The 17,363-nt window shown below is 37.9% G+C and overlaps 1 protein-coding gene across 6 annotated transcripts in view; it reads left to right on the top strand.

The window, feature by feature from the left end:
* ESRP2 (epithelial splicing regulatory protein 2) overlaps nt 1–11,113 on the top strand; it is a 44,881-nt gene extending 33,768 nt beyond the window's left edge. For 3 of the 6 annotated variants that reach the window (XM_072043918.1, XM_013105264.5, XM_038185298.2), the window contains exon 16: nt 9,729–11,113. In XM_072043918.1, coding sequence (XP_071900019.1) covers nt 9,729–9,887 — 159 coding nt within the window. In that variant the 3' untranslated portion in view covers nt 9,888–11,113. The other 3 variants (XM_072043920.1, XM_072043919.1, XM_072043921.1) reach the window with 2 other exon arrangements.
* Nucleotides 11,114–17,363: the final 6,250 nt, after the last annotated feature.

Here is a 17,363-nt window from a genome sequence, read left to right on the forward strand (position 1 = left end):
TTACATGAGTCTGTCTATGCATGGAGCAGGTCAGTGACTTCCAACATCTAGTAGCCCTGGCATCCACTAGATCTTCAATTTAGCGAAGCGGGACTCCGGGTCTGGTGTTAAATTAGAGCTTTTCCTTATTTTCTGAATTTAAAGAGTAGTTTCTAGCCTTTGTGTTAAGCGGTTAAATGTTTCAAATGAATGGAAATTTTACCACAGTGTGAAAGCTATTCATATTCTTCTGCTGCAGCCTCTTGACATCATTAGTTACTGTGATTAAATTGGTCACCTCTTTGATTTCTTCAGAAGATGTTGTCCAAATGAGATCGGGTTCAATATCTTATAAAGGAGCCAAGGAATTATTTTGAATTGTTCTTGGAATCCCACATGTGGTAATACTGGTTTTATACTCCCTCATTCCTTTAGGGGAAAACAGAGGTGGTGACTTACTGTACTGGGACAATATTATGTCTCTGGAGGAATAACTAATCTTTTTTTTTTTTTTCTTTTTTCCCCCCCTTCCCTCTCTCCTCACATTATTTTTTCATTTTCTGCTGCTGCCCAAGGATGCATTGCACGATGCTTCTGGTCATTTATAAAGTGAGCCCTTAATAATCGTCAGTGGTTTGGGGCATGGTTTTAATCTCTGCATAACTAATTGATGTTGGTATTCAATGGGCTTGGGAAATAGATCGGAAAATCTGAGATTAAAGGGTGATTTTTTTTGTCTTTGTATGTCCTTGTCTGAAAGGAGCAAGTTTTAAGTTTCAGTTCCTGCTTTATGCTCTTCTGTGTTCTTCCTTCAGTCTTCATGGGCTCCATATATTGCATGTATTCACATGTTGTTATTTAAGTGAAAACACTTTTCATACCAGACCTGCCTGTTAAGAGAGAGAGTTTGCTTATTATGGGCTTCAACAAGCTGGTCTCAATATTAGTACATGCTTCTAATCTTAAATTATTTAAGAATCTGCAGATCAGCACTTTATCACTTATTTTAATTTTCATTTATTTTATCAGCAGTAGGCTCTTGTTTAGTGATCCAGGAACTTGTTTTCTTCTTGAAGTTATGCATTCTTATTTTTATTGTTAAAAATCACTTCCAGTTTGTATGTGTGTAATGTATCTAGCATTAAACAACCTTGAAAAATCTGTGAAATTTTAATAGTAAATCTTGGAGATGGGTATTTTCCCCATCACCTTTCATAATGTTGTAGTGCACTGTAACATTCAAAATTGCTAATAATACTTTCTCATTTAGTAATTTTTCCATGTTTAAACTGCTTTTTAGTTATATTGTAATGTAACTGGGTCAATTATTTGACTGATTGCGTAGCTAAAGGATACTCCGGGGTGGAGTGGGGGACAAAAAAAACACACAACCACACAACCCTTAAAATCGAAATAGGACATAAGAGTAGCTGTTGCCCTGACAAGTCCTAAAACACCAGCTTCTCAGCAGGTTTGCTGGTCTTTGGGCATTAATTTGAAATAAGGTATTTATGGATGTTTACCAGAAACTTCCTTTATTGTTCAAAGGCTTTAATTGTGTAGACACTATTTTAAAGTTGAGAAAAAAATAATTTGTCTTTCAGACCCTATTGGGAAAAGCTTGAGGAAAATGTGGGGCAGAATAGTAATAACATGCAAAGGACTCATCAGTGTTGGTTTTGGCCATCACTCTGCACATCAGTAAGTGCAGCGAGAAAAATTGAGCACCTAAGGAAGGAACTAAGTGTTGGGTGATGGTTTTATGTGAAGTCATTTGTCAGAACAAAGCTGATCACCATATGGACATTATTTAAAGCCTTCTGAATTTGCTGAAGAAAAGGCTAGGCTGGAAACGTAAGGACTCCTTTGTGAAAGTATTTTTGTGTAGAACAGGCTTAAAATCAATATTTAAACCTGTAGTAGACCTAAGTGCCTTTTATGTTTGGCTAAAAAAAAAATAAAATATTTGCAGTATATTAATCCTCCAAGTCTTTGGAGACCCCAAATTCAAAGCTTGCTGGGGTGGGGAGCTGTGCTTAAAACAGGAGGTGTAGGGGAACGGATAGATCACTAAGTTCCAAGAGCATTAACCTTTCTCCCTTGTACTAGAATAGCGGGCTTCATTGGTATGGACTTGTTTAAGGATTAGTTTTTTTTTCTCCCCCTATGAAATGCATGCTTGAACAAAGAGGTGTTCTCTTTCCAGTGGGTTCCTTTTGAAATCTGACGCTTCACAGTCTGAGAGGGATACCCCATTGTCTGTGTGCCAATTCTTAGTGTAGAACCTTCTGCCTAGGGAAGGGAAAAGAAAGAGGATGTGATAAAATAATAGTAAGTGGGAATTCTTTAAGTCAGCTGACAACACAGATGTGTTATGGTCACTCCCATGCAGCTGGAATATAGAGTGTTACTTGTTTTACTTTGTTCCTAAAAGTCTTCCATCTGGAAATACTGTCCGTATGGAGAAAGCATCTGTCAGAACGGGACTAGTAAATTAGCAGTTATAGTTCTTCTGCCTGGTATTTCTTGCTATTTCTGCCAACTTTTTTGCCAAAGGTTGCAAACACCTAGCCATCAGATTGGATTCTTTATGTTCCAGACTTACTGTATCTAGATTTATTTTTTCTAGATTTTTTTTTCCAAAGCCTTGGAAAAATGGCTGGACTAAAAAAGTGTATGCAAGGAGAAAGTGTAGTATTCTATTTCTTTGTTAGCCAATGTATCCTTGGTTCTTATCTGAAAAAGCTTTGCACTACAGAAAGCGTAGCAGATAGTCTTTCTGGTATTTCTGTATTGGTTGGTCATCTACTCTAGTAAAAGAGGAGTTAGTGTTTTTTAATATACATCTGTCATTTAGTATAATTTTAGTCTGTTGTAATATATACTATTTAATATTAAAATAATGGTGTTATTTAATATACATGAGTTGAAAACTCTCTGCCATTTCAAATGTTAATACCTAGAAGGGTAGATATAGAATCAGAGAATGGCTTGGGTTGGAAGGGACCTTAAGGATCATCTGTTTCCAACCCTCCTGCCATGGCAAGGGATGCCACCTACTAGATCGGATTGCCCAGGACCCCATCCAACCTGGTCTTGAACACCTCCAGGGATAGGGCATTTACAACTTCTCTGGGCAACTTGTTCTAGTGCCTTACCACCCTCCGAGTGAAGACTTTAATATTTTACATTTGTAAAGTAAATCACTGGCTCTATGAAGAAGCGCCATGTCCTTCAGGAAAAAATATTTTGCTTTAGCTGTGACACTGTATGTCTGTCAATAATGGTCTTGTCACTGTATGTCTTAAGCTATGAAAGTCCCTACGGCCACAGGGGAGCTGACAAGGGAAAAATGTAGGAAATGGGGAAACAGTCTTTGCTATTCAGCAGTATCTCTCCCAGTCTGCTGCATTTTTTTTGGTTGTTATGTATGCATATTCCTTCTGGCATCTTGCTGTAGAATTAATTATTGACCCCAGGACCTTATTTGCTAACTGCTTACAAAGGTTCTGTTCTGTTTCTTTCTCCTAGGTTAGTTTCCTACACCTGGCTTCCCTATGTAGCTTTCATCTTTCTTTATCTTAGCTCACATCTCTAAAAAACACTGAAAGGGGTCAGTATAGCACCAGGCACATTCTGGTAACTCAGTGTTGATGTCCTTAGCATCTGAAGTTGACCTTTGTAATGGAGCATTTTATTTAACAGTGGTATTCTGTGTATTCTTCCTTACTAGACTAAGCAAAAAAAAAAAAAAAAAAAAAAGAAAAAAGGGGGGGGGGGAAGGAAAGAAAATTTTCTTCAATTTGTCTCAATTTGTTTCTGCATTCTCCTTAAGTAATTCTAGGAAATAGGTCACTCCTGTTCATCTTCTGTGAACATATGAGAATATCCAGTTTAATAGGGTATGATGAAGAAAACTTTGGTAGACATGTATTTCATAGATAAAAGTAATGGCTTAAAAACTTAGTTTTGCTACTGTATCATTCCAGTAGACCACTAGATTTAACACTGCATTTGACATAGAATCACAGAACAGTTTGAGTTGAAAGGGACCTTAAAGCCCATCCAGCTCCAACCCCCTGCCATGGGCAGGGACACCTCCCACCAGCCCAGGCTGCTCCAAGCCCCATCCAGCCTGGCCCTGAACACCACCATCCATAGCTTCTCTGGGCAGCCTGTGCCAGTGCCTCACCACCCTCAGAGTAAAGAATGTTTGAGTAAAAGCTTCTGAATCACAGAATCTTTCAGGCTCAAAAGGACCTCTTTGGATCATCTAGTCCAGCCCTCCAAGAGCTGTGAACTCAGAAGGAGGGGAGGTGAGAAAGCAGCAGGTCTGAGGAAAGAGGCTGTGTTTCAGCTCAGAGAAGCAAGGAAGATGGGAATAAGGTGATGATGAGGGTAGTGGAGGTAGGAACAGGGAGGTCTGCTTTTAATTTTATTTGAATTTAAGTTAAAGGGGGAACTATTGCAGTGGATGGTAGCTTCTTACCAGTTACTTGTCTGTTAAGGGTGGAACTTTGAAGTACAGTATGAAGCTGTGTGTTGTCTCAGGGCTCAGCAACATTTATACCAGAAACAGCCAAAATCTAGCTCGGTGAACTTGTAACTGGTCATATAGGGGGTTAAATCACTAGGTGGCGTTTTTCATATCTAAATGGAAACAGAATTGAGCCCACCACCAGAACAGTATCTCCATTCTGAGCAATGGGATTGTAGAATCACCCTTGACTTTACACTGTTTACCCTGGGTCATTTAATTTTGTTTTGTTTCTATGGATTTATAAAAAGCAGACAGAACTGGAAGTATTCATGTTGGTGTATTTCCTCAGGCAAGGTAGGGTAGTTCCTATTTCATTCACAGGGAATAAGAATTCCCCCACTTTTATTTCCTATCTTGGTCTACAGTACTACTCTTTGTAATCCGTAAGTCTGAAGACTTTACTATCCTGCAACTTCTGTTTTAATTACATTTTGTCTCTTACTTTTTTTTTTTTTCTTGTGATTGGAACTGACTTCTAGTTTTTATTATTATTCCTTTTTCTGTTTCTTTTTTAGGCCTAGGCCTAAGGTCCGACAACTTTGACATTTCTGTGCAGGGTAATTTTCCCACTTTCATGTTTTCCTCATTGCTTATGTGTTTGAACACTCTCCCTTACTAGAGACTATAGACCTTTACATACTGTACATCTATTGATAATCTAAAGTATGTACTATCTTGAGACATTCCTTCCAAAGAGTAAACTTACATTTTGTAGACTTGTTTCAAGGGCAGGTCTGGGAACTGATAAATCTAATATTTGCACGGTCTGGTTGCCCTGGCAGAGGTTATCTAGAAAATACTTCTTATATTTGTCTTTTACTTAATGGCATGGGTCTAGATGTGAAGGTGGCTAGAATCCAGTAGTAAAAATTCTGGGAGGTTCTTTTCTTTAATGTTCTCTGGGCTCTTGGTTGCTCTCTGTGGAAGGTGTGTACTGTGATGGTGGTTTTGTTGTGGTTTTTCTTTTTTTTTATCTCCTTTTCAACTTCACTTTGGATGGATACAATGTGTCCTGTACACCCAAATATGATATAATTTTTCCCCAAGCTGGCAGGAGACTTCTTTGTACTATAGGAATATCAAAGAAGCCAGCATAGTATGTGTACATTGTATGCTTCTGGCAATCCTCTAAAATGTTAATGCAAAACAGCCATTTTAGGGAGATGGGAGAACTGAAAGGATATTCTAGAGCTTGAGTCATACTAGACTTTTTGTCTTCTGGATTACAGGAACTGTTGCAGTAGCATGTGTTTGTAGCATGTGTGAATATGCTCAGTCCCATTCTGGGATATGTCATTTTGGAGCGATAAGATATAGATAAAAAACAGTGTGTTGTATTCCTCACGATCTATTTTCTGAGTATAGATTTCATATTTGTAATAGGCCCTCCAATAGTATACATGATTACTGTTCAGATGCAGGATCTCAAATTTTTGTTAGATCTAACCCACAAGTGAGGAGGGTTTTGTCTTGTTTCATTGGTGCAACTGTACTGTACAGTCACTGTTTTTATTTGAAATATTCTACCACAAACCTGTCATGATGCAGTTATACTGTATAGTTTATTCCTTTTTCTATTCAGTATGGAAATAAGCTATATTAGTATAAATGCTTTTAAAAAATATTTCAAGTGCATTCATGCTGGGACATTGTTTTTCTTTATAGACTTTACAGTATAGTTGTAATGCAAGTATTGTATGCAGCTGAAACGCATATCACTCTATGCTAGAGAAGATGCAGTTTATTTCCATGACTGCAAAAAAAAAAAAAAATCTCAATGAGATCTGTATACTTCTTCTAATCCTCCACTTCAGTGTGCATGCTGGAAGATGGTCAGCTGTCCCAATGAGTCATTACTGGAAGCAAGATCATGCAAACTTAAGAGTTTTGTTAGCTGATACTTAAGAGTCATAAGTACAACAAAAAAAAAGGAATACTTCATGGTCTAAACTGTTTCCCTCCTTAAATAGGAGCTGCTCAAATACACAGTTCAGAATATTCCCCACGTGCCTTTACTGTAAATCTATTCCTACAACCAATTCATTTGATGTATTTTTTTTTCATCTTGCTTAAAAATGGTGTCTGTCAAACTCACTGTCTCCTGCCAGTTGTTGTAGCTGATGCTCTTAATTTTGGTTGCAAATGATGGTCTGTGTGGCTTGCTGTACCAGAACTGTTCCTTCTCTTGTTGATTTATCATATATCACACTTGTACTGTAGTATGCACCCGATGACTACAATGGCCTTATTCAGCTGAGCGATCAAGCAAGGAGTGTGTTACAAGCACCGAAAGAGTGGGTCTGTTTGTAACTCTTTGTAACTTCCGAAGAAGGTAAGATGCAACTGGCAGAAACTGGACCTCCAGTGGTGAATGGGAAGGGAAAGAAGGGCTTGTTGATGCAGAGCTTTCTTGGTGTTTTTTTTTTTTTTTTTTTTTTTCCCTTCTTAGCTTGCATTGGGATCTTTGCTTTAATCTTTCTGCTTTTGTCCTATTAAAAAATCAACTAACCTAAGCAAATAGGTCAAGTGTGATCTGTAGTTGTTGGGATAGTGGTGGTGGAGGTAGTGTGCCTGGTTTTGCTCAGATGGTGTGCTAGACTTCCAGAAGAGCTGATTAGTGCTTATTTTCATGTGAAGCTTTCAGTTCAGTATTTTTCTTTTAACATGTCAGTGGAAGATACGTTTTTCTTGCTACAGCTACAAAATGTGTGCACAAAACAAACAACAGACTTCTGGCTTTCTTTTCTATACTGTATAGCTGTGTAGAGGTTATTTTTTTCTGTTTCTTGATCTCACTAGTAAAAAGTGAACTACATACTTTCTTTTTTAGGAGAGGCTTCTTTAGTATAGTGGCTTTCTAATACAACAAACTAAAATTGCTGATAGCACTACCATATACTTCTTAAAGGCATATCATTGCGACCTAGGTGGAGTTCATCACTTCCAGATGCTATTGTATTCCATTCAAAATGCTACTGATTAAGTACTGTGTTTTTTTTTTTACCATTTTTTTGTACTGAAACTTTTTTTCAAAAAAAAAAAAAAAAAAAAGATAACCAAATAATACATGTTAACAGCAGTATCTTCATAGATAGCATAGACAACTTGCACAAAATCAACATCCACTCAGTTGTTTTCAAATTAGTTGGGTTCTCATGCCACTATTAGATCTACTAAGGAGAATATAGAGTAGAGGCTGCATGGCCTGGTGGTGCACAGAATAATACCTGGCAATATTCTGAGCATTTTTACATTTATGTGGCGTTGGACAATCTGTTTGTCTCTCTTGTTTTACTCAGATTATCTGGAAATCCAGTTCAGCTACAGGGTTCTACAATGTATTAGTTGGAAACAGGCTTTGGCTAGAAAGTAATTCATGGAGTAGCTCAACTCTGTGCAGTCCAAAGTAGCATTATAGATACCACTCTTCTACTAGCAAACTATTCAGGAAAAAAAAAGGATTTGTACAGATTTGAATCTATTTTTTTAATATAGGTACATAAAGAAATCACGTTTCTCTCAATGTAAATCAGAATGTAAAGCTGTTACATAGGTATTAAAGAACATGAAGGTTTTTTTGTTTAATGCCTATGTTGCTTCTGGAATATGTGGTCTTCTCTGTTAGCTTTCTATACAACTCTGATTTACTAAAATAAAATCAATTTCTGGGTCCTGGCACTAGCGTTATACTAATGCTGCTTTTTAAACTAGTTTTTAAAGCGGTCATATGTGCTCAACAGGCTGATTGTGCTTCGTGTGTGTTTTCAACTTTGAACTTCAATATTGAACTTAATTCATGACTGATATTATAAAGATTAACATTAAAGAGCTATTTTAGAGCAGGCTGTCTTTTTGCTCAGATTGTGGCCCAAACTGAACTGCGTACAACTTTCTCTTTGAGCACAGCGTTTTTCTGAAATAAACTAAATTTATTTCTAAACCTGAACTGGGCTTCAGACATGATGTATTTATTTGTCTATGAATTTCTTTCTGCATGCTTGATTAACTTTAATTCTGTGTGAAGCCAGTGCTAAATGTCTCTATACATTCTTCTAGTTTCTAAAGTGTACTGATGCTTATATCTTAAGAATACCTCTACTGCATGCTAAGTGTTTGGGTGGTTGAAGCTCTGGCATGTATTGCTTTATTTTTGTATGTTTGAATGCAAAGCTGATCAGAAACTACTACTGATAATAACTAAGTCTAGTATTGTGGTATACTAGGCATGCACAAATTCTATTTTAAAAATCTTAAATATCTTAGAACTTCATAAACTCATGAGGACATATGTCACATGAACTTAACTTGAATCAGGCTGCTACTCATAAAATAGTTGGTTTTCCAGCAAAGATTTTGTTTTGTCTGGTACTAATCTTGTATGCTGAGCTTTTTTGATCCTCCAACCTTTTGATTTTGGAATTACACGCAGATTCATTTCTATCCAACGTACAAATGGCACTTGTAAGCTTAGCCTGGAAGGACTTCCAGTATGTTGTAAGAAATGGCTGGGGTACCATAGGGAATACAGACACATCTGCTTTAAACTCAGTATTTTGAAACTGTCTTTTAAGAATTTAGGAGGGCAAATGCTCTCCACAGTAAATCAAATCCAATGACTAAATAATCTAATTTTCTATCTTGTTTTTCTTATCATCCTTGAAATTATAATAAACATTTCTTTGATTCAGTAAGACCTGGTGTAGTGCTTCGACTTTCACTGAGCAATCTTTCTTGCTCTGTATATCTGTGTTTTAAGTTCAGCTAATCCTCCCAACACAGAACTCTAATACATCTCTATCCATTTTTTTTTTTTTTTAAACTTTGCATGCGAGTATCTGCATGCGTTCATAGCCTTTGTCACTTGCTGGTAGTCCCCATAGTACAAGAATTATTCACTGAATGCCTGGTCTTTCTTGCTCAATTTACCCTTTATTAACAACTAAGTTCTTTCTGGTCAACCTCTAAACTCAGTTACTTGTCTAGCAAAATCTCTGCATGGAATTGTCTACATCATTTTGTTCCAGCAGAATAAGAGCTGCTGATTCTGTTGATCTTTGGTCCATCTTCTTTACTGTTCTTGCATCCGGAATCTCTTTCCACAAACACAGGAACGGAGTGAACCTGGTGCACAGCATTTAAAAACTGCATTTCTAGGTGTCATCTTCGGCCTTAATAGTTTATTTCCTTTTGTCTTCTTGTACCTTTGCAGCTCCACACAGATTCCATCCTCGTGCTTTACAACTTCAGTGGCCAGCCCAGCGGAGAGGCACTGGTGACTTTTCCAAGCCTGGATCTAGCTAAGAAAGCAGTGGCTGAGAAAAATGGACAGCTTCTGGGAGGCCACTGTGTAGAACTGTACCTGGTCTAACCAAACACTCTCTGGGGGATGGGAAAGAATGTCGCACTGAACACCGTGCCCTTTACAAAATAAGGAGTCTTCCCTTGCCACCCACGCAGCAGCAAATGTGCCTTTTCAGCATGATATGTTGGAATGTAGAGTGGTACATGTCCTGTATTTAATTAGAAAAATGGCATAATGTATGCCAAAGATAAAGTGAAAAGAAAAATTATGCAGTTAATTTACTTAATCTCTAATGTACTTGTTTGAAAATAGGCAACCCCCCTCTTGGCATCTAGTTAATTCTGAAGACAATCTAATAGCACTTCAGCTATCACAGCCATGGGAGAAACCTATTGCCTGTTTAGTAGCATTTGAAGTGGAAAGCGAAGCTCAAGTCATTCAGATTCTTCTTTGTTTAGTTTTTAGGAGTTTACACTTGGCAAAGTGTCTGGTTTTTGTAGAGTTTAAAAGTCTTTAGATAGGGCTTTTGGAATGTGTAGCATTCCCAATTCAAAGCATAGATCCAATTGTTTTTTGTTGTTGTTGTTCTGGACTGGAAAATACCAGGATACTGGACCCCAAATGCAATTGTGCTTTCTCATGTTTTCATTATGTTTTGCAAAAGCCATATTTGTCTTTCCTACCAGTGTACTGCTGCCAATGTGTACAGCAAAAAAATAAAACCAAAGGCAAAACCAGCAAAATGCTCTCTTCCCAACCATAACTCCCTGACCCCAACACAAATTTTTAATCTCTACAGGACAAAAATGGCACATAAACCGGAGTACTAATAAGTTATATTTTTTTATTTAAGCATAATAGCTTTCAGATACTGTATTAAAGATTTTGCTCTAGTTTATGTGCATGCAATTTGTTTACATCTTTAAACTACTTTATTTGTATATTATGAAACAACAAGATATGTTGAAATCTAAATCCTCTAGTGCATGCTTCTTTCTTTTTCCCTGTGTGTATATACATAAGCTAGAAGTACTTTTACGTCATGTAGCATGTGTTTAAAAAAAGACATCTGCTGTAGAAGCACTAAATGACTTTGTTTTTACTGTGCCTTACTTCAAAACTATTCCAAGTGCAATACCAGCAGAGCAAAATGTAATGAATCCTGTTGTGACATGTTCATGGATGTCTGGATTGATCTTTTTTGTTAGTGTACAATTTGAGTTGTACTTAAAAGAACTGAATGATGTATGCTTCTTTATATTACAACAAATAAAAGAGATGCTTACGATGTGTATTGGCTTTTGAGAGCAACTTATACTTTGTTTTAATGCAATTTCATGGGCAATCACTTTCTGCTAAGTAAGTTTTACCTATTTTTTTCTTCCCCATAGACTTAGATGGGCACATATGTCTTGTGAGATGGTATGGTTTTTCTTTTTTTTTTGTATGTTCTGGCAAGCCTGAAATGTACATGATAAATATTTCCCTTGCAGTGGAACACTTCTCAGGCAGAGCAATGCAACTGTTATATGCTTAGCGCTCTCATTCTGGTGCCAGAGAAAAATGAGTATTGAACTTGAAATTGTGTTCACTTCAAAATTTCATTGACTAAATGGGTCATTCTCTCTTCTCTGCAGAACCCGAAATGCTACATTTCTGTCATGGCAGAGCCAGATAACCTTTCTGTAGCAAAAATGAATGGGGATATCTGACTAAGATAATTGGGTTTGTTTCTGGTAAGAACCATCCCATGTCAGATGCCACTTCATCACTAAAATCTCCTGCTTGAAGTGTTACTGCAGTTGGTTGGGACTACGAAGATATTTTACTTTGGTATTTTAATGTGGGAATGCATTAATCTGTTTCCAAGATTTGTCTTAAGTCTACAAAAATATTACTGTTAAAGTATCCTGCACACTAGACAGGAGAATGTTAATTACAATGGTGCAGTCTTTGTGCCTTTGTGGAGAATAGTTCTCAGTTCTCCCTCCTAAAAAAAAATTTTGGGAATCCCTATTTTGAGCAATACAGAGGGACCTACCAGGCCATTTTTTACACTGTTATGTTCTGCCACCATCTAGTTGATAGCTTGCTTGTGGCTTTGTGTTGAGTTGAAAAGTCTTATTTTTCTTATAACAGCCAGCCTGTCTAGGACTTGTGCTTGTCTGTTAGCTAAAACGATGCTTAATCTACCAATCTACTTTAAAACATCACTTATTTATTTTTATTTTTTAATTTTTTTTATAGCTCCTTCTACTGTTGTTTATGCATGCTCTCTTCCTTCCTTGGCAGGCTGCAAGATTTGGAAGTCTGCAGTCCTGTGCTTACCTGAACAGAAGTTACAGCCCTAAAGGCTGTATTGAGCTTTTTAAAAATAAAAATTATTAAAAATAAGAAAAAAAGGAGATTTAGATAATGCTGTTGTTCTAATCCCTGTTTAGAAGGAGATGCTAGAAACAAGTTACCAAAATTGAACTCAGCTGTTTCATGCTTTGTGGCTGTGTGTATGCATAAAACATAACATGGGGGCTTGGAGTTGTATAAATTTAGGAAAATATTCTATCCATTTTTCACTTTTATAAGCTACACTGAATACCGGGGCGCTGCCAGCACAGACACCCTCACGAGGGGCCTGACACCAGCCCCACCCTGGAGCCTTGTTGGTCGTGTAGCAGAAAGCAGCAAAGGAATTAACAATGGTGCATTTGAGTAAAACGTATCTTCATCCAGCGGTTAATATAAAAATGCTAACAAACTTTGGTTCCCCCCTGTGGCCTCAGGCTCCTTCACCCCTCAGGGCCAGCAGTGCTGTGCTCGGGGCCTTGCTGGGGGCTGCCCCGGCCGTGCTCCCGCCGCCCTCCCCTCAGGGCGGGCCCTGGGACCGTTGGTCCCCTCAGGCCCCTGTGGCGCCCCGCTGTGCCCGGCTCCTTCTCGGCGGCCACCGAAATGAAATTAATGATTTTTTTGCTGGAGGGGTTGACTGTAGGGCTGGGGGAGGCAGAGGAGTGGTGGGAGAGTGCGGGGAGCCTTCCTCAGCCATGTCAGCCTCCTTCAGCCGTGTCCCCGTCTGGTGGTCGTCGTGTGCCCCCTCCCGCCGTACGCCCAACAAGACTGCACATTTGCCTCTGTCATTTGAAGTGTTCTTGTGACACGTTTAGGAATAAAACCCCCGTGTGACTAAGGCCTCCCTTCCTGGCCTGGTGGATGCCACCCAGCAGGCTGCCCCTGAGGGTTTATGTGCCTCACCTGTGGAAGGGGAGGGAGGGGTTATGTAATTTGGGTGCTGGAGACCTCAAGTACAGCAGGTAACTGCTAGAAGCTGAGGTGAGCTCATGGCTTGGCTGTGCTTCTGGAAGCAGCATGCACCAGAAGTAGTGTCAGGACTGTGGAAAAAGGTCTTTATCTCAGCTCAGACTTGATCCCCAAGTGCCTTCATCGTACCTTCAAATGGCCTACATCGCTGGAGAAGGCCGGGAACTTAGGGTAAGGCCTAAATCTGTTTTCTTCTATTTGATGCGTGTGTTTATTTTTTGCAATTGAACTTCTAGACCTGCTGTGTTGTGGGGGACTTTGAAGTGGATTACTGTTGTAATAAGAAAAATAAGTACAGAAAATGTTAAACATGAATTGTTTCACCAAAGAGAAAGATGTGAAGCTTGGGAAAGAACTGTGATTAGACTGTTACTGTTGTTTGAGAAAGAGTCCTTGCCCTCTGTGTTCAGCCACAAGAAGTGTTTCTCAAAAATTATTATATAACTGAAGTACGGAATTAACATTGTTTGTATTTATTTGTCTCTTGGTTTAATACTTCTGATGGCGGTGGCTTTGCGATAGCCCCTCAACTGGAGCATCCCTCTTCCCATTCTCTTGACATTGATAATTTCACCTAGGAATTATTTCTGTGTTGTTTATCTCATGTTGTGTTTCTCCCCAGTTCTAAAATAAGGTAGTTTATTTTTGTTACTTGAGATTGGGGTGAGATGAGACTTAAAAGCTTGCAAAAGCCTCTTGTTCCCTGTTTTAATGGTTACAGCTGTGCTTTTGGATCAGGTGTTTAGTGTTGGAATTGCTTCATCAGCAGACCTAATTCTCACCCTAGACAGGTTGATAAGTTTTGCTTGTTTATGTGAAGTAAAATATTTTCAACAAACTTTTGCCAGTGGTTATCAATTCCTGATTTTTTATTTATATATTTTTAAGAAAAAAACCTTCCTGACTTTTGAAATAGTATTTGTATCTTCTTTGGTCCATCTGTATCTTCTTGGTCCATTAAAATAAGTTTCAAGTGTTATGGTTTAACCAGTTGCATTCTGTTTTGTATAGACGTACATTTGCCAGAGTCCATGCTGATAAGTTTTGAGGCTCACGCTTAGTGTCATCTAAAAAATGATTGCACCTAAAGTTGGCTTGAAATAGTATAAAGCAGAAATCTCTCCTCATGCGTGCCAAGGTTTGTCTGAGGCCAATCTAAAACTTTGGCTATTTAGATTTACTTGTCATATAGATACATATATTAAAAAAGAAAGACAAAACGCAAAACTAAAATGAAACAGGAGCATAATTTTCTTCTTCCTATAGAATTAGGTGGTGGCCACTGTATTATTTAGATGGATATCCAGGTGGACAATGTAAATATTCAGATAAAAATGATGACAGGTTCATCTAGGCTTGTTTTGAATAACCCAGTCAATTGCTGTTTCTTACATTGGTGTATATTATTGCGATCATATTTCATTTTATCTATATGAGTCCAAAAAAAAAGCTATTTGTTTCTGCTAATCATAAAAATTACAGTTTAATTAAAATGCCTTCTTTTCTGCAAACACTACTAAAGTGTAGTTATAATTTGTCTTTAATGTTGTCTGTGTCTTTGACAGTTTTTTAAAGACCTTTACTTAAGTGATAGGAGCAGAAGCTTCTAGATTTCTTAAGTTCCTCAGTGGGTTCTAGGTTGGTACTGTAATTTTTTTAAACTGGCAGTTTGGTGTTTCATGCCTGCACTAATCCTTGATACCAGTAGATGTCCCCTTTCGACCAGGCGTTGCAAATAGCAAACGAAATACAAATACTTCGGGACAGAGCTTCGATGTTAGCAACTGCAGTAGAAGAGGCGTGCAAATCTTGTTAAATAATTTAGTGTCTTAAAATCGGAGGTAATTACCTCTCAAAAAAAAAAAAAAAAAAAAAAGGCAGTTAACTTTTAAAATTATTATTTTGTCCATGATCTTCAAATTTAAATGCTTTCTGCCTACAATGGTTTGTTTATTGGTATTTGTTAGAGCTGCTTTGGAATGTACAAATACATCTCCAGTTGTTTCCTTTGGTTGAGCACCATGAACTGACAGTCTTCAGAAATTGTCTTTGTAGAGGACCTTGTGCACAGTAATCACTCAGTGCAGTGTGTACATAGTGTAGAAAGAGGGTTCATAAACATCAGAAGGGGTTTTAGTGTTGGATATCCTTGCTCCAGCACTTTGGGACTGCCTCACTTGTTCAAGAGAGAATTTTGTGAAAACAGGAATCATGGGGAAGGGGGGGAGAAAGGGCAGTTGTATAACAATAGTTCTGCTAAAAATAAAAAATAAAAAAGGCAAACACCCTTTCCCACATCCCTTAACCTTTTAACACCTGAGTTGTCTAGACTCTTTTTTGTTGTTTTGAAACACTCCATGTATTTAGGAATATCCTTGTCATGATGGAAAGATTGTTTTCTGCAGAGCTTCAGAATAAATGAGGTATTTTAAATGCTTTTCAGTTGTGAATATAGCAATAGAACTAGAAAGAAAACATTAGCTCTTGGAGTGGGAAGTTTATAAAGAACCTTGTGTTTAATTTTTAAGAAAACTACAGTAAACTCATTTGCCAGGTGTGTTTTTAAGTAAAAGCATAGAAAGCCATAATCTTTGTCATTAGAAATTCTAGTTTTAAAGTGCTGAGGTGTCCAGTTCTGTGTCACCTTCCCCAAGCCCCTCTGTAAATATAATTAGTATGTACTTTACTCAAATTTCTGATTGTGAACTAAGGATGTTGAGTCAGCAGAAAATACAAAGGAATTGTTAGTAACAGAGTTTAGAGACAACTTAGCCGGGTTGAGTCTATACCACTGTAACACAAATTTAGACTTAGGAGAATGCAACTCGCATTGTGTCCAAAGCCTGGGAATGTTCAGCAGGGCATTTTACTGCTTTTACAATGTATATATATTTATTTTTTCTCAGTAATTTTGCAATAAGAAGCAATGGCAACAACAACATGTTGCATTGTTTTTATTTTGGTAGAGCATCTTTTATAATAGACCTGCTTAATGTGCAGTTATTCCAGTTTTATATCAACTTCTTCTACTTGTACCTGACTTCTGCCTCAACTGTTAAAGCGGTGTAACTTTTGAAAGTTTTGTTGCTGTATGTTTGTTTGCTTTAATGATCATCTGTTATCAACACTTAATTTTCTGCTTGCTGGGAGTGAGTGAAGCCAATTTGCTATTGCCATGAGTCACTTGTAAGTGTATATTCCCTTTTAAAGTAATTTAGGATACTTGCAACTGTAGCTTTTGGACTACATCTTTATGTGCAAAAAGCTTCAGAATCTTTAGTCTGGATCCTTTTAAATGAGAAATATTTAAAAGTATCCAAGGGTAAAATGAAGGAAAACTATTTCCATGTCACGGAGTAGCATTAAAATTTGGCTTTGATGCATTGAAAGCTAGCACTAGCATGCGTGTCAGGAAGAGGAAGAGCTGTTCCTAAAGTTTTTGTACTATGTCACTGTTAGGGATGTGTCTTCCTAGGCCCAGGTGTGCACTGCCTTCAGTGTGGAGGGCAGATAAACACAAAGACCAGCTGTGGGGAGGAAAGTAAAGGTGTGGTGTAACTGAACAGAAGCAAGATGCAGGCTGCAGAAGGTGCTTCCTGTCTCTTGGCAGGGCAGGACAGACTCAGCCTCAGCTCACGTGTACCACTTGTTGCTACAGCTTAACCCACGGAGATCTTTAAATGTACTCTGAGAGCATGGGCCTTATTCCTGTTGGATTAAGTGTCTCTCTCTTCTGTTTGTTGCAATGAAGTCCTTCAGCAATCAAAATTTTACTGTGAAAATCCACACGTTACATCTAATATTAATTCTAGCAAAAGCATTAAAATGGCCTTGACGATTTTGCTCAGTTTTTACTTTAGAGTGAAATAATCCATGCCTGATGAGGATAAAGTTGCATGATCACTTACAATGCTGCATGTTTTACACATGGTATTTACATCTTAAATCTTATTATCAATCTTATTAATTATGTGTGTTATTTACCTCTTAAATCCTTTTAAAATGACTCATCAAGTCAAGTACATTGTACTGGTGATGCAGTCTGGAGAGGAGGTTAAATGATGACCTGCAGGACGTAAGCAGACATGACCTGAACAAGCAGTAAAAAGGTAGAATTATGCCAGTTTATGCTCCTGTGAATAACAGACCATTTCTCTCACTTGTAAGTAGAAGTCTTGCAGTGATGGCAGCTTCCAGGTGTTCAGTGAAATGAAACTTCTGCTTATCTTT

This window comes from Anas platyrhynchos, chromosome 12 (genome assembly GCF_047663525.1).
Source record: "Anas platyrhynchos isolate ZD024472 breed Pekin duck chromosome 12, IASCAAS_PekinDuck_T2T, whole genome shotgun sequence".
Classification (NCBI taxonomy): Eukaryota; Metazoa; Chordata; class Aves; order Anseriformes; family Anatidae; genus Anas; species Anas platyrhynchos.